General features: G+C 41.9%; 2 protein-coding genes and 1 long non-coding RNA gene across 3 annotated transcripts in view; all 3 read left to right on the plus strand.

Moving 5' to 3' along the window:
• LOC138981799 (uncharacterized) overlaps nt 1-23,590 on the plus strand; it is a 73,021-nt gene that overhangs the window by 35,551 nt on the left and 13,880 nt on the right. The window lies entirely within an intron of this gene.
• LOC138983302 (uncharacterized) lies at nt 733-2,912 on the plus strand. The gene is made up of 2 exons (XM_070356720.1): nt 733-887; nt 1,344-2,912. The coding sequence occupies exons 1-2, from the start codon at nt 786-788 to the stop codon at nt 2,253-2,255; spliced, it is 1,014 nt and encodes a 337-aa protein (XP_070212821.1). The 5' UTR covers nt 733-785; the 3' UTR covers nt 2,256-2,912.
• On the plus strand, nt 7,081-22,315 carry LOC138981794 (beta-1,4-galactosyltransferase 7-like). Its single transcript, XM_070354875.1, has 7 exons — nt 7,081-7,195; nt 10,075-10,317; nt 12,050-12,268; nt 12,654-12,879; nt 13,404-13,487; nt 13,879-13,983; nt 14,442-22,315. Exons 2-7 carry the CDS (start codon nt 10,208-10,210, stop codon nt 14,643-14,645), a joined length of 948 nt encoding a protein of 315 aa, XP_070210976.1. The 5' UTR covers nt 7,081-7,195; nt 10,075-10,207; the 3' UTR covers nt 14,646-22,315.

A 23,590-nucleotide genomic window follows, 5' to 3' on the forward strand; every position in this document is an offset into this window, starting at 1 on the left:
TACGAAGGAAGGGAGGTAAACGCTGAAAACCTGGAGAAGATGAGAAGATAAGGAAGAGTTACTTATAATGGTGAAATGAACACAAAAACCAAAATCGGTTCAGCGCTGCGCGCTGAGAGCACGTGTTGAAATATCTCATCGATGATATTGTGTCCGGGGTGTAGCTGAATACGGTGTCCAAATTTGAAAAAAGATCCACCGAGAACTTTGGCTTTGGTGTGTCGGTATGGGGGCCCGGGTAGCTGAGGTGGAACCAAAATAGCTGAGGTGGAACCAAAATTGGTTCAGCGCTGCGCGCTGAGAGCACGTGTTGAAATATCGACCAGGTTGTGTCCTGTCCCGGGTCTACCTGAATATGCCCACCAAATTTGAAGCAGATCCATCGAGAACTTTGGCCGTGCATCGCGAACTCACACACAGACACACACACACACAGACACACAGACACAAGTCGTATATATATATAGATAACTCATACAGATTTACTGCAGTCTTCACCACGCGAAATATGCTGAAAACACAATAGCTGTTAATAATTTGTTCACACTTGTTTCAACACATTCTGAAAATATCACAGAAAAACTGTTAGAGAAATATGAGCGAAGTCGATTTTGGGGGTAAATCACTATCGTATGTTTTCAATAATTTATCTCGTAAGATCTTGTCGACACGAGACAAGTTTACGAGACAACGGATAGTCTGTCTGGGCTGACCGAGACCATACAGAGACTCGTACTCGAAGGTCTCTGCTCTCTGTGCTCCGACAAGCTGGCAAGCAGACAGAAATGACAAACTCGACAAATTACGTCACTTTCAACGTCAGATCATTACCTTCGATCGCACCAAAACAGAATTCGCAAGTTTCCAAGCAGAAGATGTGCAGTTTGGTAAGTACAGCGTGAAACTGGCAGCTCCTTTTGTGATACCTACAATAATAGTTTGTATGAAAGCGTTGACTGCACTCAGAAGAAGCAATAAGTTTCGAGGTCATGCACGATCCAGTCAGTCGTTTGTTTATTTGTGTGTCACTGTCAATGATTCAATGAGTTTTTGACCTAAATTGCTTGCTTCACTAATGTCCAGAAAACCGTATCTACCCACCCAGATTCCCCTTTCCTCCAGACCTTTTCCTCCTCCTCCTCAGCATTATCAGCATCATCAGCAGCAGCAGCAGCAGCAGCAGCAGTAACAGCATCCGCATGATCATCTCGTGCTTCCCCTCCCTCCTTCATTTGCGTCTGAAAAATAATGGTACATTGGTAGCCTCTTTTATTTGCAGCCGAACTAACTCTGAGGTGACGAATCTCATATTGTTTGTTTGGAGTTTTATTTTTCGCTTGCAGAGCTCCACCTTACGTTTCTGCTGTGTGGGCCCGGCCCCGTTTGACGACATAGGAGACATCCCCTATCACTGCCACGGTGACCCGCTCAAAGATCCGGCAGGGACTCGGCGCAGGTCCAACTCAGAAACCCCAGAAATACCCAAGCTACCCGTGTGGATCTCGCGTACCCCGAATGACACCTGCACCTACTCGGGTCAGCGTTGCTGTAACAGAAGATTGAGTAGGAAATTCAATACACCGCGTTGTCCCCTGTCCGGTTCAGCAGCCGCAGTCGGCCAGAACATAGGCGCTGGAGAATCGGCCGCTGCTAGTATCGGACAACTGTCCGGTCAGCACAACAACCTCAACGACAACGCTGCTGGTGACCATGAGGACATTGCAGGAAATGAGAACAAAGAGCAACTCATCGACGACACGGACAGTGTCGACAAGAACAACGCCAAACACTTGCAAAAGCACAGCCGTGTTGGTAGTGACGGTGATCGAAACCTGAACAACTGCCAGTACCTCAACGACAGCAGCTCCAACAATCAACGCGTGGACAAGACTCGCGACAACAGACACTTGAACCTCGTCCGGAACGACACCCGTGACTTACAGCCCACGTCCATCCTGACTCGTGAAGACTTCTTCGCGGCCAACACTGGCGGTGCTCGCAACACCAAGAACCTCGACAACAACCTCCACAACGACTCTGATCGTCATGGAAACCGATGTCAGCACAGACGATGCTGTAAACATGGTCCCGACACAAGCACAGGTCTGATGTCGAAGATGACTGACTGCGTTCAAAGCAGGCGCCCAAAGAAGCCCGTGGAGTTTTATTCCCTGGATGTTCTGACCACTCCGCCTCCGTTGGGACCTCCAATGAAAGCGTGGGAATCTACTGACGATCTGGAGTCTTCCATGTAACGTCAATGGCAAGCTGAATTATGCTCACCGCGTCACGAACTTTCAGTACTATGTGATGTTCGCACGGACATTGGAATGAAGTTTCGTCAAAGCTGGCCGATGTTGTCTTCTGACTAACCCTGAGATGGCAACGAGTGGATGACTGTAGCTACACTTACGCCATTATAATGTACTGAATTGGTCTCCGCGCTCGCTCTTCGGCCCTAATATTTGCATGAACAAAAACTATAGTTTCTAAAAAGGTTTGCGTAATTGGAGTAGGACGAGACCACACCGAATGGTGCAGGGTCACGCTGACCTTGCCTGCATTCAAGTTACAGGATAATTATCTACTGAACTGCACTTCGAATCGGCTTACCTGCGTATTAATGCTCGGTGCTGAAAACCCGCGCAGTGGAACCCTGCTTTAAGACAGCCCGTTTTAAGAACCTTTCAGACTCTAGTTTTTCAGATGTTGTTTATAACGTCCAAAAAATGACATGACTTTTATCATGTGGTGTTTTTGTGCATTCTGGTAACATTTGTGTGAGGGGTGTAAATCACTAAATTTGTGTCTGGTTGGAAGTGTACTGTCTTTGTCCAATTTAGGTGATTCTCAGTACAATTTACATTTAGATATGCTTTGCATTTCAAAATTACATAAAACAGTGCAGTTCAGTGTTGAGAAAAGTGTGTTTTTCTTATTATGTGTGAAATAAGGCTGATTTCTTGTTTGTGTGTGTGTGTGTGTGTGTGTGTGTGTGTGTGTGTGTGTGTGTGTGTGTGTGTGTATTTAGTTCTTGTGGTGATTAATCTAACGACTTCTGTACCGGCACGGTTGGCCTAGTGGTAAGGCGTCCGCCCCGTGATCGGGAGGTCGTGGGTTCGAACCCCGGCCGGGTCATACCTAAGACTTTAAAATTGGCAATCTATGGCTGCTCCGCCTGGCGTCTGGCATTATGGGGTTAGTGCTAGGACTGGTTGGTCCGGTGTCAGAATAATGTGACTGGGTGAGACATGAAGCCTGTGCTGCGACATCTGTCGGGGCCCGGGTAGCTCAGGTGGTAGAGCACTGGACTTGTGATCGAAAGGTCGCTGATTCGAATCCGGACCGGGACGGACACGGGTCAACTTAATGTGCAGACCCAGGGACGGTATCCATCTCCACAATGGCACGTTAAAGATCTTGGTCATTCTACCATTAGTGCAGATGGCTGATACCACCTAAAAACGCATACATCAAAAGCCGTATAAACCAATTCATGTCCAATATAGGCAATTAAGACCTGACGGACACTAAGCCCCTTAAAATTTACTATCTGTGAGTGTCTTGTGTGTGGCGCACGTTTTATGTCAAAGCAGCACCGCCCTGATATGGCCCTTCCTGGTCGGCTGGGCGTTAAACAAACAAACAAAAAAACGACTTCTGCAATTTTGCATGCTGTCTTATGCTTTTTGGTGCAAACTTATGGTTTTGTTAGCAAAATCTTATGGTGAGAGTCCACAAGAGCTTGACAGGTATGTACAGTACCTCCAAGCTGAAATGCAATACCTTCTTCTTCTTCTTCTGCGTTCGTGGGCTGAAACTCCCACGTACACTCGTGTTTTTTGCACGAGTGGAATTTTACGTGTATGACCGTTTTTTACCCCGCCATTTAGGCAGCCATACGCCGTTTTCGGAGGAAGCATGCTGGATATTTTCGTGTTTCTATAAGCCACCGAACTCTGACATGGATTACAGGATCTTTTTCGCGCGCACTTGGTCTTGTGCTTGCGTGTACACACGGGGGTGTTCGGACACCGAGGAGAGTCTGCACACAAAGTTGACTGAGAAATAAATCTCTCGCCGAACGTGGGGACGAACTCACGCTGACAGCGGCCAACTGGATACAAATCCAGCGCGCTACCGACTGAGCTACATCCCCGCCCTAAATGCAATACCAAAGTCCGGCCTTCGTCGAAGATTGCTTGGCCAAAATTCCAATCAATTTTATTGAAAAATGAGGGTGTGACAGTGCCGCCTCAACTTTTACAAAATGCCGGATATGACGTCATCAAAGACATTTATCGAAAAAATGAAAAAAACGTCTAAGCTAGGATTCCATTCTTACGGCTGCGGTGCGGCTCCGGCGACGGCAGCGGCGACGGCAATTTGAAAAACATTGATGAAAGAAAGGATGACCCCATTCACACGGGTGCGGTACGGCGACGGTGACGGCCCGGCGTGCGTGCGTTTTTTCAAGAAAGCTCCATGTAGCTTTCTGGACTGCCGTCGCCGGACGCCGTCTGGTATTTTGTATGAGACGAGACCAATGTGGAGCCATGGCGGCATTGGCCAGGGGCGGACGAGGGGGGGGGGGGGGGCGGGGGGGTGCACAGGGTGCAGGTGCACCCCCTCCTCCAGCAAATTTTTTTTTTTTAAATTTGGAAAGCTGATTCTATGACCATTTCTAAGTTCAAATGGCACCAGATGGCACCATTTTGCTTCTTTGGGCCAACATTTTTTCCGGGGGACCATGCCCCCGGACCCCCCTAGCAAATTCGGGCGCTTCGCGCCCATCACATTCACTTTCGATTCAAAGTGCACCCCCCCTTACAAAGCAACTGATCCGCCCCTGTTCGGGCGGCATTGGCGGGAAGAGAACATATCCGGACGACGTCGCCGTTATATACGGTTCACGACGATGCGTTTTTCTCGCCAGAGCCGGATGCCGTTGCCGTCGCCGGAGCCGGAGCCGCACCGCAGCCGTAAGAATGGAATCCTAGCTACATGAAAAATTTCATAAAAATCGGTCTAGTAGTTTACTCTGAATCGCTCTACACACACACACAGACACACGTACACACATACACCACGACCCTCGTCTCGATTCCCCCTCTATGTTAAAACATTTAGTCAAAACTTGACTAAATGTAAAAACGAGAGGTTTTTGCGCCGACAAAAAGCGCCGTATTTCAGCAATGACTGAATGGGGTGCTTCAAAACTTTCAGGACTGATCGCAAGTCTGTTCTTGATAGATAATTGATTTGTCTTTCTTTTCGTTTGTAAAAGTTGCCAAGTCTCTAAACAAGAGGTTGTGCTACATGTACCACAGGAACATCCCGATAATTGAGTGGGGCAGAATTAAAAAGCTTCCCAGGGCTGCAGTGAGGAAGTACTCGGTTTTTCTGTCATTGACCTTAATAGCTTTTACACAGCCAGTATATGAGCGAAAATGGTCTTCTTGGTGACCGTTCATGCCCAAGCTCGCGGAGCTGGTTGCTAGCAGGAAAAGTGTCACTGGAAAATATCATAGACTTCGGAGTGCGAGGACCAGGGAAAATAACTTCATGTGAACCTGTCTGAGTGTGACCATCGTGACGCCCATATCTTTAACTCAAGTGAAGATATTATCTTGATACGCAAGCTCTAGGGTAGGTTAATGATTATGGATAAGCTTTGCCATGATAATTATGCTGATGCAGTTTAAAAGTGTGTCTGTGTGTGCGTGCGTGTCAGTGTGTGCGGTCGTGTGTGTGTGTGTGTGTGTGTGTGTGTGTGTGTGAGCCGGATTGCACAAGATCTCCTTCAGGGACAACTACACCAACAACAAATACATTCATTTTATCTGTTTGCCTTCTTTTAAAAATTATACATGGAGTAGATATGATGCGTTAGTTTTGACTGTGTGTGTGTGTGAGTGTGTGTGCCGTGTGTGTGTGTGTGTGTGTGTGACGGAGTCATTGAGTTTTACTGTGTCGATTTCTGTTACGGGAGCCTTGAGGGCTTCGCCTCTTGTTTAATTGGTACCTGCAGGAAAATGTTTTCAGGTCGATCAGTTTTGGTGGTACCTTACTTCGGCGGCGGCCACGTGACACCTATAACAGAAATCTTTGCTGCATTTAATACGATTGACCACGACCTTCTACTCTATTGTCTGGAACAATCAGCGGCATCAATGGCACAGCTCTGTCAGTCCTGGTTCCGTTCCTATGTCAGACAGAAGTCAGTTCAAGTTGTTCTTGTGGCAGATCGTTCCAGCACAACACCTCTGCATGGCCGGAGTACCACAGGGCTCACTGAGTCTCAGCGGGTCCAGTACTGTTTGTCTTGTACACAACACAGCTATCTACCATCATCAACCACCATGCAGTCAGTCACGAAATGTTCGCAGACGATACATAGCTTCATCAAGCATTCTCTCTCTCTCTCTCTCTCTCTCTCTCTCTCTCTCTCTCTCTCTCTCTCTCTCTCTCTCTCTCTCTCTCTCTCTCTCTCTCAGTCCGTTTCCCCCCGATTAGTATTTATTTTAAATCCCGTGTCTCTCTTAATCACACACTCCTTCTCAAAGCCTTCTTGTATTCTCTCGTTCCCGAGTAGCTTGCAAACACTAATGTGGGTGATTTACATAATTCAGACCCCGAAAGCTAAATGACGGGTACGGGTAGGCCTATGTGGAGCAACAACTTCATAACTGACTGACAAAGTCCTGGAAAGACAGCACTCGTTTATGCTTGCCACTGCGACATTGCAGTCTATACATGACAACTGTACTGTTGAATTCAAATCACACTTGATGCCCTAGCTTCGTTAAAACCCATAACTGAAGTCATTGACATTGAATCAGTTCCGAATGACAAATTTTGATAGTCTCACCCGCGGCACCCCACTGGCAGGAAACTGATTGCACCCCGCCCTGTTTTGTCTATTTTCCACTTTCAGTTATCAGTCACACCCCGGCGGCGTATCCACCCGTTCAGCACACGCCACGCACGTAGGCCGCACTGACACACGGAAAATCCACGCACAGTGACACACACACACACAGCCACGCAGCACATTCATTGCAGACGACATTATCCAGACGAGTGGTAGTGACCTCCCCTACTCCGCCTCCTGGAAGAAGAGAGCTCTTCCTGTGTTCTTCTTCAAAATATACATGTTGCAGTACCAAGTCAAGTACACGTAGCCGATTCTATGGTAAGCAGCGATTGTAGCGATACATTTTAGACACTGAATTGCTATGACATTACACGTAGAGCTACCTCAGCTGTACAGACAGTTTGATTGAACATGGTAAGGGACCGGGAACGTCTACCCGAAGAAACAATTCTCTTCAGAGTCTTGATTCTGATCAAACTTTTCTGGCATTGCTTGCATAGTTTAAAGAGAAAACTAATTTCCCGTTACACTTTTCAATGAAACTAATAAGCCATTGTGTTTTTTAATCAAGTCAGTTTTATTGAAGGACTGAGGATTGGTGATTGAGAACAATTCATTACATGTGGGGGAGGAGGGGAGGGGCCGGGTAGAGTCTAAGTCAGTAAGGGGGTCTAAGCTAGGGCTTGAACAGTGGAGGGGAAGAGTTGAATACAGTCAGGACTCTGTTTGAAGATCCTCTCAAATGAAGTTTTAAAATCATGATTTTGTTGTTGTATTAAAATGGGTTGATAACTAATCTTCTTCTTCTGCGTTCATGGGCTCAAACTCCCACGTTCACTCGTGTTTTTGCACGAGTGGATTTTTACGTGTATGACCGTTTTTACCCCGCCATTTAGGCAGCCATACGCCGCTTTCGGAGGAAGGTTGATAACTAATGATTTCTGTTGTTTTTGTGTGTGTGTTTTTCAGGAACAAACTTACTCAGTTACTGGTTAATGATTAAATTAAACCATTTTAATTTTTTTTTATGTTATTTTATGTTCTCCTTTTCCTGCAGTACACTGGTAGTAGACCTCAAAGGTTTGTTTTATTTGTAAACAATCAAAAACTTCTCTATTGTTCCTGTGCCCTTCAAGTTCATGCTGTGTAACATAATTGTTTATTACCAATTCAGTGCCCCATATGTCTTTTTGACCAATCAGGACGGATTCTAGGTGACCTGTCAAATGTTATAACGTTCAGGCAGGGACCCTTTTTGTATATCAAGCTAAAAATTGACAAAACAAAGTAAAAATGCAAATCAACAATATCAGCGTGATTTATTCTACAGAATGACACTTCAAATGCTGTCAGATAATACTCTCTTTATCTGAAAAAATACCGACAAGCGAGTTTTGTCGGTGGGTGCTTTACGGAACAGCAAGGTACCGCCCATCCTCTGAGTGTGAAATGCCGACCCGCTCACTTGAAATCTAAATTACCTAAGTTCGGAAAATCAAGTGAAATTGCGTCACTCGCGTTACGTCAAATGTATCTTTACGTCATTTCCCATCCGTCTTGAGTCGGTTCTAAATCTGTCGCTCGCTATTCAACAAGAAAAAGCGAAGCAACCGAAACGCATGTTGAACATGGTTTATCTTGTGAGATTGTTGTGTGTCAAACGCATTTGATCTGTGAATATTCATCACGTCAGGAGTATTACTCTGATTGGCTGACACAGGTCACGAGAATTCTTTGACTGACAGGCATAATTAGGTAGAAGCGCTCCAGTTCCCATTGCGGCTGTTCTGTCTAATTCGCGGGGTCGCTTCGAAATTTGTTTTCGTCGAATTAAACAGTAATTTCTTCTTCTTCTTCTTCTGCGTTCGTGGGCTGAAACTCCCACGTACACTCGTGTGGGTTTTTTTTTGCACGAGTGGAATTTTACGTGTATGACCGTTTTTTACCCCGCCATTTAGGCAGCCATACGCCGTTTTCGGAGGAAGCATGCTGGGTATTTTCGTGTTTCTATAACCCACCGAACTCTGACATGGATTACAGGATCTTTTTCGTGCGCACTTGGTCTTGTGCTTGCGTGTACACACGGGGGTGTTCGGACACCGAGGAGAGTCTGCACACAAAGTTGACTCTGAGAAATAAATATCTCGCCGAACGTGGGGACGAACTAACGCTGACAGCGGCCAACTGGATACAAATCCAGCGCGCTACCGATTGAGCTATATCCCCGCCCCAGAAAACAGTAATAAAACCGTTATTTCTAATATGCGGACTGTTAGGCCAACAAAAAAAAATGCTTTGGTTACGGTTTCATGGCCAAAAAAAATAGGGTAGGTAGGTCGATTAAACTTTTTGTTTTTTTTGTTTTTTGTTTTTTGGTTGGTCCCTCTTGAAATGATAAAAATAGTTTTCGAGAGTCATGCCAAAGTCCAGTTCGAAAGAGTCTTCGGGCTCGGCACTTATTTTCGTCGACCCAACACATTTTATCCCGAACAGTTTGCCGTCCAAAGTTGGATGAAAATCATGAAAAATGTCCACCAAGGTTGCACTCTTCGAGTACCGACTTATCAGTCGTGTTTGTTCGATATGAACGCACTTTCCGAATACGATTGCAAATGCAGACGACATCTTTTTACGTTCGCGCAACGAACGAACGCACGAGACTGACTTCCCTTGGATATGGGAGTTGTAAAAAGCGGAGTGGTGTCCCTTGTCGGGCTTGTTGTTGTCTGCTCGCCGGCGATCGATGTTTTCTCTGTGCCGTGGTGTTGTCGTTTTCGGTGGGTTTTTGTGTGTGTGTGTGTGGTTTTTTTTTGTGTATGTATGTGTTTGGTTCATTTTATTTTTAGCTTTAGGACCAAAAAAAAAGTTTAGGGTCGGCCCAAAAAGTTAGGGTCGGTCGGGAAACCGTAGCCAAAGCATTTTTTTTTTTGGCCTTAGCAAATGACAACAGTCATGTCTCACAAACGATATCAGCATTCGCCTAAAAGGCTCATGCTTGATATCTTTTTTCTCGACATGCCTGTTATCATTTGCTAACAGTCAGCATATTAGAAATAACTCATATTGTAGTCTTGGTTTAAGTCAGTTACCCCAGTAGAACAGATGAGATGTAGAGGGTTTTCAAGTTTTTGTCAGTGTCACCAACAGTTTTCAATGAATTGAACAATTTTGGTTTTAACTTTTTATCAATATCACAGATCACAATGGATTACCAAAGATGACAAGTTCAGCTACATCAGCCAACTGCACCATGAATGCAGCATCTGACTCCTGAGAAGCAAAGAAACCAATAGCGAGCCATCATTCTCAGAGGTCAAGATCACTGCATGGATGGCGAGGGGGAGTGTAACTCGGCTGCTGCTGATTCTCATCGCTCTGACGCTGTGCGTCGTTTTCTTTCTGGCTCTCGCTCCCATGCAGGATGCTGTCTGTTCTTGCAGGTAAGATCGAGATCTACAGAGTTAAATTTAAAGATATGATCGACTTGGTGCCAAAAGTTGCGCATAACTTATGTCATTTAAGCCCAAATGAACAATGATGTCATAAAAGTGCTGCTTTCTTTGTGCAGGGAGTGTGTGGGAGTATGATTGAGAATATAGTGTTAACAATTTCAAGTACAAACCCGTATCAGTTTTGAAGATATTGCCAAAAAAAGTTGCTGACCAAAACAAAAATTGACCTACAGAATGTGGACATGTTGGATACTGCCTTTGTGTACATCCCGTGATGCATCTCAAGACCGCCCAAAATACAATAACATAATTTGGTCAAATAGACGAGAAAGACATCCAGCAGTTGCTCTTGCTTTCAAAATGTAGGATTAATTCGAAGCAAAAGATCAAGGTGTAAGACATTTTGTAATGCATGTCATGAGTCTCACCTTTAAAACACAAAAAAGGATGAACTGTCTCAGGCAGAATGCAATGCACGCAAAAAATACGCAGAACTGGAAACATGGTAGTTGAGAAACATTTTTAAGCGGATTGTTGAAGCAGTTGGAATTTGTCGTAATACCTTATGTCCGATATGTTGGTTCTTACAACGATAATGTCTTGATTTCAAACATATATAGCAGTAATTATCTTTTTCTTCAACAGGGCCTTTTTTATGCTTTCAAAAGTTTTTTGTCCAGAAGAAGTGGGCAACTTTTGGCACTTAGACATACGTATCAGGGTTCGACACTAGCGGGGGCGGGGGGCGGAACGCCCCAGAGTTTTGTGTTCCGCCCCAAACATTGCCGAAGCTTGGGGCCCACTCCGCCCCAGGATAAATTCCACCAATGACAAACCGAAAATTCTAATGCCAGAGCCAATCACTAAAAATCGCCAGTCAAAGTCGTCACTGAAATACATGTGTTACGATCAATGCCGCAGTCAAGAAAAAAAACCATTGAAATTGTCGAATGACAATCCCGCAAGGGAAATAACTCCCATATTGCGCTCTTTAGCGTGAGAGATAAGTATCGCCTTCAAATGCCAAACGCAAAATGTGGCGACACATCCCTGGTGTAAAAAGACATGGAAATGAAGATGAAGAACAGGGGGGGAGAGAAACGAAAAAAGGAGTCCGATGCAGCCAAAAGCGCGAAGCGCTGTCGTAATATCAATGTCAAATGGTTGAAAGAATTTCCCTGGCTTCAGTACGATGAAGAAAAACAGACAACTGAATGCATTGCCGCACGTGAATACTGAGAGTGGGCCCCAGATTTTTGTTTTCCGCCCCAGCAATTTCCATCTATGGGGCCAGTGTGGCCCCAGGCTAAATAAGTTAGTGTCGACCCCTGCGTATATACTATATATGTGCATGTGTGTGTTTGTAAGGGTGAGAGAGAAAAACAGACAAAGACTACGAGAGAGGGTATGTGTGAGACGAAGGAAAACTTTAGATTTGTTTCACTCACTGTGTTTGTGAGTGAGCTAGAGATGATGATGGAACTTTATTTTACAAGAATACAGTTTTATATATAAGGCTACGCCTTTCCTTACAACCTGTCCTTATGTCTAATACAAAATTCTAATAATTGATAGACAAGTGAACAGAATTTTCCATTGTATTCACAGTTTTTTAAGCACCATACTCACACTCACAGCAAGTTATCTTTTAAATAGATTTAATTGTAAATTATGTATACATGTGTTTGAAATTGACCTTAACTGCGTTTTTGCATTGCAGTAAGACTAAGAGCGAAGGGAAGCAACCGAAAGAAAGAGATGTGGAACCTGAGGCAGAAGACAGCAGCATCACAAACGGCAGACACAAAATAGCCATCCTGGTGCCTTTCCGCGATCGCTTTGAAGAGCTGATGGAGTTTGTGCCTTATCTCTCTCAGTTTCTAAGGCAGCAAGGCAAAAGCTATAAGATCTTTGTCTTGAATCAGGTGGATAAATACAGGTAATGGTGAAAATGAAAAGTATGTGTGTTTGCACGCACATGTATGCATGCAAATGCTCTTCCAGATATATGGTTAAGATCATTGGAATGCTGTTGAACACCGTACTTTATCTTGGGATTGTGTCTTCCGAAGTTAACTTTTCTGTGTTGCCACATGATATATACACAAATTATTCAATCAGGCACTGAGGGAGATTTATTCAGGAAAGAGTTCTAAAGTTCTCAAATCAAATGTTTAATTGTGACTGTAAGGCACATTTACACTTTTTGTTTTGAACTTTTTCATATATTTTGACCCAGTGTACGACTACATTTTTTTGTATCAAGATGCATTCAGCAAGCTCTGTTTCATTTCTTATTTTGTTTGCTTTTCAATGTTCCTCAGGTTTAACCGTGCCTCTCTGATAAATGTGGGCTACCTAGAGTCTAAAGGGGAGTGCGACCATGTGGCCATGCATGACGTTGACCTTCTTCCAGTCAACCCTGACCTCCTTTACAAATTCCCTGAAGAGGGTCCTTATCACTTAGCTGCTCCCCATCTCCACCCCCTCTACCACTACAAGACTTTTGTTGGAGGGATTCTGCTTATCAAGAATGAACACTTTGAAAAGGTATTGAATTTGATGAGAGCTAGGGTCAAAGTTGTTGTTTTCTTCATCAGTGTGAAGTCTGTTGGGCTAACTTTGTTGCTGCCAAGTTGTGTGACTAGATAGCATTGTATACCCTGGTAGTTTGTATGTGACCGCTTTTTTCTTTTAGTGGTACACGTAGTATAGTCAAACTTACCCTTGCGGCCACCTCTCAAAATCAAGCACCTGCACAGAACGACTGAACGTCACCACTCCGAAAGCTTTCGGATGAGTTTTTCTTCTAGATTATTCACTTTTCCATAGCAACCACCTGTCTGTCATGACCACTTTTTGTCAGTTGTTTGGTTGGCTGCTTACTGTATAACATATGAAGAGGTGTCTTCCTACCATACTTTTGTTGACGTGGTTTGAAAACTCTATTTGATAAATCCTTTGCTGCTAACACACTTTGCAAATAATAGTTTTATTATATGAATTTTTTAATTGATTTTGATATGCTATAATGCACTGCTCGGATACTGCTACTTGTTTTGTTTTTTCTACAGTTGAATGGTCTTTCCAACCGTTACTGGGGCTGGGGCAGAGAGGATGATGAGTTTTATGTGCGCTTAAAGAAAGCAAACCTACAGGTATGGTATATATTATGCTCTTTTTTTTATTAATAGCAGCCATGCACATTGTGCACACCTGGTCTTTACACTGTCCACATCAACAGTGAAATGATTAATTGTACAGAGAAATGATTTAGCTTCAATGTATACTAATATGTTTCCTTTTCAGTGCTCTTTTTCTTCTTTAAAAGAATACATTTCTCAAAGAAATAATGAAAAATTGAACCTCAAAGGTAAATCAAAAGAGAGAACTGTCCACCTGGACTTATATTTGGGCAAGTAAGTGCACACAGCAGTATGCTTTCTGGTACAGCCTAAAATTTACCTCAGTATGAAGATTGACACGGTTTCTGGTTGTCTGATTTTGGTTAATTCTGGACCATCATATACCATGATGTTTTGTGAACAGGTGAGCCGTCCAGGAAACTTAACTACGGGGTACAGGTCATTCCGACACATCCATGACAAACAGAAACGACCAAGAGACAATTACAGATACTTTGATCAAAGGGAGGTAAGTTTCTCAGGGAGATGTGTGATTCTTGATTGCGGTGAATGTTTGCTCATTAGCTTGTACATTTGTTGAATGGGTAGCACATTCATTTATGCCATATTTTATAAAGAGGGCAATGTAGTGTGGCTCGTGCTGTACTCGCCTTGCCTAGACCTTGTTTGGGAAAATACAGTCACTGCGTCACATTTTGTTTATTATTATCTGCCGAGTTAAATCGCTACCTCTTACAGCTGTTGCTAATTTGTACAAGTTATGTATTGAAGTATCAGCTAACCTTTTGATGTTGCTTGTCAGATATAAGACATTGCACTGATTATTTCTTTCTGTGTGTGTGACTGAGTGTGTGTGATTGTGTGTGTGCCTGAGTGTATATGCATGTGTGCGTATGCGTGTGTGTTTCTAGAACCTTCTACTCATGATGCACAAAATTATCAAACAACTTTGTCCAATCTTTACAGAAAACAAAGCGGCTGGACCGCGAAACAGGAGTGGCCACAGTGCAATACAGCATAGAGAGCAAGCGTGAGTTGACCATCGACACTTTCCCCGTCACCATCTTGAACATTATGCTGGAGTGTGATGTCAGGACTACGCCCTGGTGCCTTCGTCCTGAAGACCACCAGTGGTACCTTAATCAGACCAAAGACAAACCGCAGCGATAATTTGGCTGGAAGTGTGGTGAGATCTGATCAACAAAGGGAAGTAAGCGCTCTAAATGCATGACATGTGTAATAGAGTAAGTGAGAGTTATTCAGAACCAGTCTCCTGGCACCTGAGAGAATAAGAAGCATTGAAATGAACAAGCGGCTTTCATCCTCATTTATCTGGAAGTGTGTTGAATTTCTGCTTGGAGAGTACGACAGACAAACTTGAAGGCTTGCAGTGGTGATCGTTTTGTTGTGTACAGTTCTGCGTTGACTTGATTTACCACTGACAGCCTAAGCTCTTGGGTGCTGATCGTTTGGCATTGTGTGTATGGTATCGGTTGTGAGTATAGTTCTGTTCAATCTGAAGAGTACGGAAGACAAACTGAATGCCAACATTGGTGATAATTTTGTTGTGTGTGTAATTCTTGTGGGCTTCGAGAGTGCCCCAAGACAATCTCCACAACAACAACTGCAGTGATAATAGGCGACTTGCCTTATCGGCCTGCGCTGCCATATCGCGCGATAAATCTGCGTTAACTTGCGTGGCCTTGCGAGATCTGCCGCAAAATGCGGGCATGTCCGGATAGCTCTGTGAGAGGTTGCGTTACAATGCGGACACTTCGCCTTGAAAATTGTGAATTTTCAATGTGAACAGTGTGCTGCAGCAATGATAGCCGCGAGAATAATCCTAAAGTTTACAAAATACCCAAGCATGGCCCGTGCACAAAGGAAAGGCGATCAAGGTTTATTTAAAAAGAAAAGTTTTACACAAGCCAGAGAACACCAGAGCAAAACGTTTGTCCGCAGGGAAGTGAACCTTCCTTATTTTCGCACCGGAGAGCAATTCAAGCGGGGTATTGTGCAAGTTGGCTATAATTGTAAATGTGTGAGCTTGTGTGTGTGTGTGTGTGTGTGTGTTTGATTCCGTCTGATTGAGGAGTATTTCAGTTGATTTCACTTTGATCATTCTGTCAGCGTGTGTTCTATGGGAGTTGGGAATGAACTGGTCAGGTTTTACAAATCCAGGGTGACAGTTGTAGTGATGATTTGTTGGTGCTGGGACAACCGATAATACTGCAGTTTCAAAAGCAAACTACAGAAATGACTGTTGAGCAGGAAATTTCTCGTAGGATGCATCATCTGTGAGAAATACTTAGGACACTGCATTGAATTTGAAACCAATAATAGTGACCTGTGTTTAAGTTTCTGTGGGGATTGTCTTAGAGTTGATTCTAAGGTTTGACAAGAATTCAGCCCAGTGAACAGTATCAGGGGTGCCTCAGTCTGCAAACCATGACTCGGCATTGACAGTTGTGTTCAATTATTTAGTCATTTGTCTGCACCATTGAGCTTGTTATATGTTGTCATGGGATTATTTTCCCCAGTCGTTGCAAAGATATATATCTGTGGTGCCTGAATCTTTTTTTCTCTCCATTTACTGCTTCAGTGAAAAGTCCATCTGGATGTGTACCTCAATCATCATGCACACTAGTACAAAATGCATACTGAGAACATTGGTAGAACCTCAGCATCTCTGAAAATTAAACCCACCGAGAGATGGCTAAATGTTTTAATATCGCCCTGCGCGACTTCTAGTTCTAAGTAACTTTTCTGGGCTACTTCTGTTGACTTTTTTTTCAGGGAAAGTTTTTTTTAGTTGCTTTTAAAACTGAAGTTAATTGTACTGTACTTGTGAAACTGAAGCAAATTTTGGAAATTCCTGTGCATTGAAACAGATTGAGAATAAGAGGTTGCCTTGGTTTTGAAGTGCTGAAACATGTGCCTCCAAAAGGCAGATCTGTTTGTAATGTTACACATATGTGGAGAAGTGGAACTGCATCCATAGTTACTGTGGTCTATCCTACGGGTTCTTTTCTTTAACACTTTCTACCCCAGCTATGTTGACAAGTTTTTTTCAGCCGAGACCAACTGTGCTGCAGCAGGTCACTCAGAATTGTAGTAACTGTGTCTTTTGTGAACAAGAAACAATTGACAAGTGGCTCTATCCCATCTCCCCCCTTTCCCCGTCGCGATATAACCTTCGTGGTTGAAAACGACGTTAAACACCAAATAAAGAAAGAAAAGAAAGAAGTAACTGTGTGGTAACTGTGTATCAAGACGCTGGAATGCAGGCGTTAGATTGACGTAACAGGAAGCCACTGAGGCTAACAGTCTGAGCGGATATATCCGTACCTGGTCAGATTGAGCAATAATTGAGTGGGTACAGATATATCCGTACCTGGGAGACAATTAGTTAAGGCATGAAGAGTTTGGATGTTGTGAGTGTATTTTTGAAAGTTAAAAATGAGATGCCTTGATCCAAATAGAGTGAATTCAAGCAATATCGAAAATGTTTGATACCATGGCTTCAAGCCTACTTATTTCATGTTTTGCTGATGCCTGTTGCAAGGTAATTGTTGTACACCCATTCAGTCTTTTAACAGAAAAGGTAGACCAAAGAATGTTGTCCCAGCTAGCTTAATGTGATATGAACAAATGGCCGACCTGATCTGATTCCTGAATGTGTTTCACATACCATGTGGATACATGTAGTATGTACTGTGTGTATATTTAAGTAGTGAGTTTCGACAATGATTATTACAGTTGTCAGTTAACAAGTTTACGCAATCTGAGCTTTATTTTTATTTTTAAGTGAACTGGTTTCTTGAGATAGAAGCTATAGCTTTCTGCATTTTCATGAATTGTGTTCAGACTGCCTTAAACAGTGGTCTGTTGATCTGCTTCTTTGTGGTTTGGGATATTCCATGACATGAATTATTTGAACAAAGAATATTTTGTTTTTGCTTTAGTACTGAGTTTAAAATGGCTGTGATTTTAAAAGGCATTGAATGAATTGACAGTAAAAGTATTTTATGCAACTTATATGGCTATGGTAGCTTCTGTCAGAATGGTCACATTGTGAACCAATCAGTACCCTTGTTTACCTGAAGCAGTTCTTTTAAATTCTCGGATGCCAGTGGTTTTGTTGTTATCTTTGAATGTGCATGCTGTTGTGTAGAAAAAGAGGTGATGGGTGAGAACAAAAATGGTAAAGTATATATAAATGAACTTGTATTAATTGTCAAAACTCTATTGTATTTTTATATTTTTAATCGCCTGCATCATTATTATATGTCATCCTCACAGAACCTAAATAAACAGGAAAGGGGTCAAACTTGTTGGATAGAATTTAATTTTATATCATAAATGATCAGTGTCAGTGACAGATCCATGTCACCTGTCGCTTACACCCAGGTCTGACAAAACATATAACGAAGGGAAGGAAGTGCTCTCAACAGAGACGACAGCGAGTGAGAGCTATGTTATGCCCAACAAGTTGTCTGGCATCTTTAGGTAAGAAAACCCCATGGATTTTGCGCAAAATTGCGGGTTTTTTGTTCGCGTTACACACTAGAATACAAACCGATTTGCACAAAACTTGCTCGGTACATACTTGAATTATTAAGGAATGCAGGGTGCAAATTTCGTTATATCTGCAGAAAAAATTTCATAACATCAGATTTTTAGGACCAAGTGTTGTGGCGCCAACGTTAATGGTCGGAGTCGGAACATAGATCAAAGTGTGTCAAAGTGTCAAAACCCCAAAACACACCAATTTTTGGTTAATTTCCATGGGGTTTCCTTACCTTAAGCCAGACAATAAGAAGCATTGAATGAACAAGTGAGCTTGTATATAAATCTATTTTTGCGCATTAGCTAGTGGTAGATGTGCTGAAACACAGACGTGAAAACCGTCTGGCAGAGTGGTCATTTTTAACAATACAGTCCTACCCATGTAGAGCAATTCTTGTAGTTCTCAGTTCTTCGAGCACTGGACTTGTGACCCTTGGGTCATGGGTTTGAATCTGGGATGGACAGGGGTCAACTTTAAGTGCAAACTAAGATCGGGAGCATCTCGTTACTCCCCCGTATCGTTACTCCCCCGGCTTGTTACTAACCCTAACCCTAAGGGGGAGTAACGAGCCGGGGGAGTAACGAGCTGATCCCACTAAGATGGTACCCATGTCCCAAGCCTGAGTCACTACGAGTCAAATTTTGCAGCATTGTGATAATATACAGTAATGGAAAATGGAGAAAATGAAATGGCATCATCAGAGATCCAATCAGGCTTACCAGGGTAAGAGCGTCCCTCCACACACCAACAGGCTATAACATGGCTGTTTTCTGTGCAGAGGTGGAATTGATTTTTCTTGAATTAATTTTGTAACCGATGCCTATGTTAAAATTCATTGAAACAAATCCCTGCTCTCCACAGGGAGTAGCCATGCTGTTGATGTTTGGCATGTTTTATGTGGAAGGATTGCTCTTATTCCATGTAAAAACCTGGCTAGATCTGTGGCGGTTGACTAGATTGTTACAGTTTATGTGAGAAGAATATTAGAGAGAGAGTGTCTGTGTGTGTGTGTATATATGTGTGTGTGTGTGTGTTTGCTTGTTGTACCTGTGCCCAACCACAGTGAAGTCAACATTTGAGTTGATTGCTGTGTTGATTTGTGTTCCAAAGGCTTGCAGAATACCTGATTTTGTTGTAAGTCTCAGTGTAGCCTCACACCCATGTTTCTTTGCTTGCAATGTTATCATGTGGTCAATTTACCCCAAAAACCATGTTGGGTTCAAACTTTGTTGCTGATCATGACACGTACAGTGTGTAATTTTGTCTATTCTTTTTGATGGAAGATATTTTCTTTATCATTAATAGAGAGATGAGAGGGAGAGAGAGATAGCATGAGTTTTAAAAAAAATGGATGGTTCTGTTTAGGTGTGTGAAAGGCATAACTCCCGATGGAGGCTGATGAAGGGATGTCACAACTTTTTAAAGGTGCTTTCCTTCCCTTGTAAATCATCTCATAGATCACGATAGATCAGTCCAGGCTTTTATCTTAAGAGCATCCTTCAACTGGTCTGACACATTCTAAAAAATTAACGGCTTCCTGTTTATAGTCAGTGGGAATGTTTAGATGAATTGATTTTCAGAGTTGACATAGGTGTCAGATTTAAAGAAACGAATCGAGCAAAAGTGAAAATTCCACACTGCACAGAAAGCAACCATGCTGAAGATGTTTTAAATGTGCCCAGGTGGAAGGAATTGCTATCTGAATAACTAGGACTGATACCCCCCGCGGGTTAGGGGGAAGAATTTACCCGGTGCTCCCCAGCATGTCGTAAGAGACGACTAACGGATTCTGTTTCTCCTTTTACCCTTGTTAAGTGTTTCTTGTATAGAATATAGTCAATGTTTGTAAAGATTTTTAGTCAAGCAGTATGTAAGAAATGTCAAGTCCTTTGTACTTGAAACTTGCATTCTCCCAGTAAGGTAATACATTGTACTACGTTGCAAGCCCCTGGAGCAAATTTTTGATTAGTGCTTTTGTGAACAAGAAACAATTGACAAGTGGCTCTATCCCATCTCCCCCCCCTTTCCCCGTCGCGATATAACCTTCGTGGTTGAAAACGACGTTAAACACCAAATAAAGAAAGAACTAGGACTGATCTATTGTGATTTACAAGACCGTCTACATGGGAAAGAAAGTATCTTTAAAGCCAGGATATTTAAATTAGTCGACTTGGCTCTGAATTTTTGGTATGATGACTGTGACGTCAACTTCCAGCTAAATTTAGGAGAGCCTTCAGGTTCTTTTTGCATGCTACATCAGTTTAATGGTCTCTTTATCATATGCTACATGAAGCAGTTATACATGTATGTGTTTAAATTGTACACTCATTGAAATCTGTTCATCTGTTACACTTGCACTAGCTGTGGTAAACTGTGCCTTTTCTGTTAACAGACTCACTGTTAAATTACAGATTTACAGATGAACATTTAGTTTACTCACAAATATGTGTTCTAAAACTTATTTTTCTAAACCAAAAGTTATGATTATAATCTGTGCAGGATTTTGTTGGACTGCTGGTACCAAACTATTTTATTAATAAGTAGGTATGCTATTTACCCCAAATTGTTCAGTTGATGGAGCCCTTAAATTTGTGAATACTGCACGTTTTATCTTGAATTTAAACACATTCTTAATTTTAGCCTTGCATTTTTGAAGTGGTTTTTTTATAGACTCGGTTTTTTACTGTAGGTATTTTATTGCTTTTTTTTTCAAGGTGCATGAAGTAGTGTTACGACTACACGATCATCATAGTATCAATAGAGATTACTGCATGGCTTAATTGTCATACCAGATTTACACGTGTTTTTTGTCTTTAAAAATTGAAATGCGCAGGAAAGCGAGTGATCTCAGTATAGTATGTAGGGTAAACAAAATTTGGTTGAAGTACAGTTTATATTTCATGAATTTACAGTATTTATTTTGGCACATCAAAGTAATCATAACAGCATTATTTTGTTTACTGTGATATGAGATCAAGATCTCAGACTTTCTTTTCATGTTGAGACTGTCTTGACGGCTCTATAATGGTGAACATGTGACTAAATATGTGTAGTTTATTGTGAAAGCTTCCAAGGAATGAGCCACAATCAAAACAAAGATGACTGAAGGAAATGTACAGCTAGATTAATTTAATCTCCATAGCTTAACTTGATTGAATAATACATGTATATGGTTTTATGTATAATTATAAGTGAAATACCATGTTTACAAACTGATATGCTTATATATTTCAGGTATGAAGGTTCAATAAACCATTCTAACTGCTACTATTACTACATGTAATGATTTGAAATTGCTTGTGTTCTGAAGACATATATTTCTTTGGTTTTATAGCTCCCAGGATCCCGCAGTGGGGCACTGCGGTTATGAAATTAAAGGCCCCTCCTGTTTTTGGAACCGCAGGAGCTTTCTAGTTTGCTGTTAGGTAGATTTTTGGTTCCTCTTTCCTGTCATGCTCTCTTTTTCTTCATGAATTCTTTTCCTTTTTCTGCCTTCTTGCTCATTCACCTGTATTTTTTCCAAAAATCTCTTCTCTTGCCGCTTGTCTCGCGATTCATGTATAGTTTAATCTGTTAGTGTTCTGATGTAAGTCCAGCAGTAGATAGGTTAAGCCTATTTTAACATACTGGAAACTGGTAATCTTCCAGTAGGTATTAATTTAGTTTTACTAAAGCCTGCTGGGACACAAGTAATGGGTTAGTGCATTTGTAAACAGGAATCGCTTGACAAGTGGCCCCCTTCATCCCCCCCCTTCCTCGTCCTGATATGGCTCTGCGTAGTCGGCTGGACGTTAAGCAACAAATAAACAAACAAACAAACAAACTCCCAGGAGAGAGGTTAAATAAATGCCACTTTAGGAAGAATTTTTCACCAGAAAACAACTTCCACAAAAGTTTGATTTTAACAATAATTTAATAATGGGAGGGGTTAACATTTAAGTTTACTAAATATCAGTAACTACTGTATATAAGACAAGGAAAAATTCAAAAGAACAGAGACTGAACCTTTTCATTTCAAATTGATATTTACATCAATGTAATGTTTTGTATGCTGAATATTTCATTTTTATCATCTTTTACAGTTTGTTGGACATACCAATGTGCAAGATGGCTTGACAATTTAACAACATGAAAAATGGTAAAGTGCGATTCAGATTTATACATTTGTTGTAACTGTTCCACATGAATGATGCTACAGTTGGATTGAAATGATCAAGTACTACAGGGTTCCATTACGTGCATGCTATTATAAAATGAAAAGCTAAAATGATCAGTGAGAGTTGGTGTGTGTGTAGGGAGAGACTGTGAGTCTCAGAGATGGGAAATTTGTAAAGTTTATTCTACACAATACATAACTGTACACATTTACTACATATTCATCAAAACATTCTGCTTTTAAATTGCATCATTTTACATTCCATAGAAATCTACTATAAAGCACGAGCTGTTGAAATTAACCTAAATCTGAAATCTACAGAACACAAATGCTTCATGCTGTCACTTTGTTTTACCACCCCCCTAAACAAATTTAAAACAAGAGGCGAAACCTTCAAGGCTCACGTAAGAAATCGACAAACAGTAACACAAACTCAATCACTCCGTCACACATACACACACACACAGTAAGCATAGGTGACACTGTGCAAGATCAAGAAAGCGAGACACTAGATCTAGATCTGTCTGTCTGCATGCAGCCTACTTACAGGGACACGACAGCCAACTAGTCTCGGCCCGCTCAAAATAATGACCGAGACTTTCAGTAATTCCTTCGCGTGACGTCTAACCCTCTTACGTCATAATGTGACGTCTTCAAATGACGAAATGTTAAAGTTTCTACCACAGACATACATACATACATACATACGCACGCACGCACGCACAGACAGACAAAAGTTAGCATCGCATAGGCTACACTTACGTGAGCCAAAAACAAGTCGCGTAAGGCGAAAATACTACATTTAGTCAAGCTGTGGAACTCACAGAATGAAACTGAACACACTGCATTTTTTAACAATGACCGTAGTCCGCCGCTCGTGCAAAACGCAGTGAAACTGACGAGTCTGTTTAGCGCGGTAGTGGTTTCGCTGTGCTGCATAGCACGCTTTACTGCACCTCTCTTCGTTTGAACTTTCTGAGCGTTTTTTAATCCAAACATATCATATCTATATGTTTTTGGAATCAGGAACCGACAAGGAATAAGATGAAATTGTTTTTAAATCGATTTCGGAAATTTAATTTTAATCATAATTTTTATATTTTTAATTTTCAGAGCTTGTTTTTAATCCAAATATAACATATTTATATGTTTTTGGAATCAGAAAATGATGAAAAATAAGATGAACGTAGTTTTGGATCGTTTTATAAAAAAAAAATTTTAATTACAATTTTCAGATTTTTAATGACCAAAGTCATTAATTAAATTTTAAGCCTCCAAGCTGAAATGCAATATAGAAGTCCGGCCTTCGTCGAAGATTGCTTTGCCAAACTTTCAATCAACTTATACAAAATGCCGGAATATGACGTCATCAAAGACATTTATCGAAAA

The sequence above is a fragment of the Littorina saxatilis genome, linkage group LG12 (assembly GCF_037325665.1).
Source record: "Littorina saxatilis isolate snail1 linkage group LG12, US_GU_Lsax_2.0, whole genome shotgun sequence".
Taxonomy (NCBI): Eukaryota; Metazoa; Mollusca; class Gastropoda; order Littorinimorpha; family Littorinidae; genus Littorina; species Littorina saxatilis.

What these genes read in the sequence shown, in the direction of transcription:
- LOC138983302 (XM_070356720.1), top strand. Translation starts at nt 786, where the DNA reads ATGACAAACTCGACAAATTACGTCACTTTCAACGTCAGATCATTACCT. An exon ending in AGCAGAAGATGTGCAGTTTG is followed by an intron (nt 888 to 1,343) that starts GTAAGTACAGCG and finishes TTTCGCTTGCAG; the next exon opens with AGCTCCACCTTACGTTTCTG.
- LOC138981794 (XM_070354875.1), top strand. Translation starts at nt 10,208, where the DNA reads ATGGCGAGGGGGAGTGTAACTCGGCTGCTGCTGATTCTCATCGCTCTG. An exon ending in AATCAGGTGGATAAATACAG is followed by an intron (nt 12,269 to 12,653) that starts GTAATGGTGAAA and finishes AATGTTCCTCAG; the next exon opens with GTTTAACCGTGCCTCTCTGA. An exon ending in GATACTTTGATCAAAGGGAG is followed by an intron (nt 13,984 to 14,441) that starts GTAAGTTTCTCA and finishes CAATCTTTACAG; the next exon opens with AAAACAAAGCGGCTGGACCG.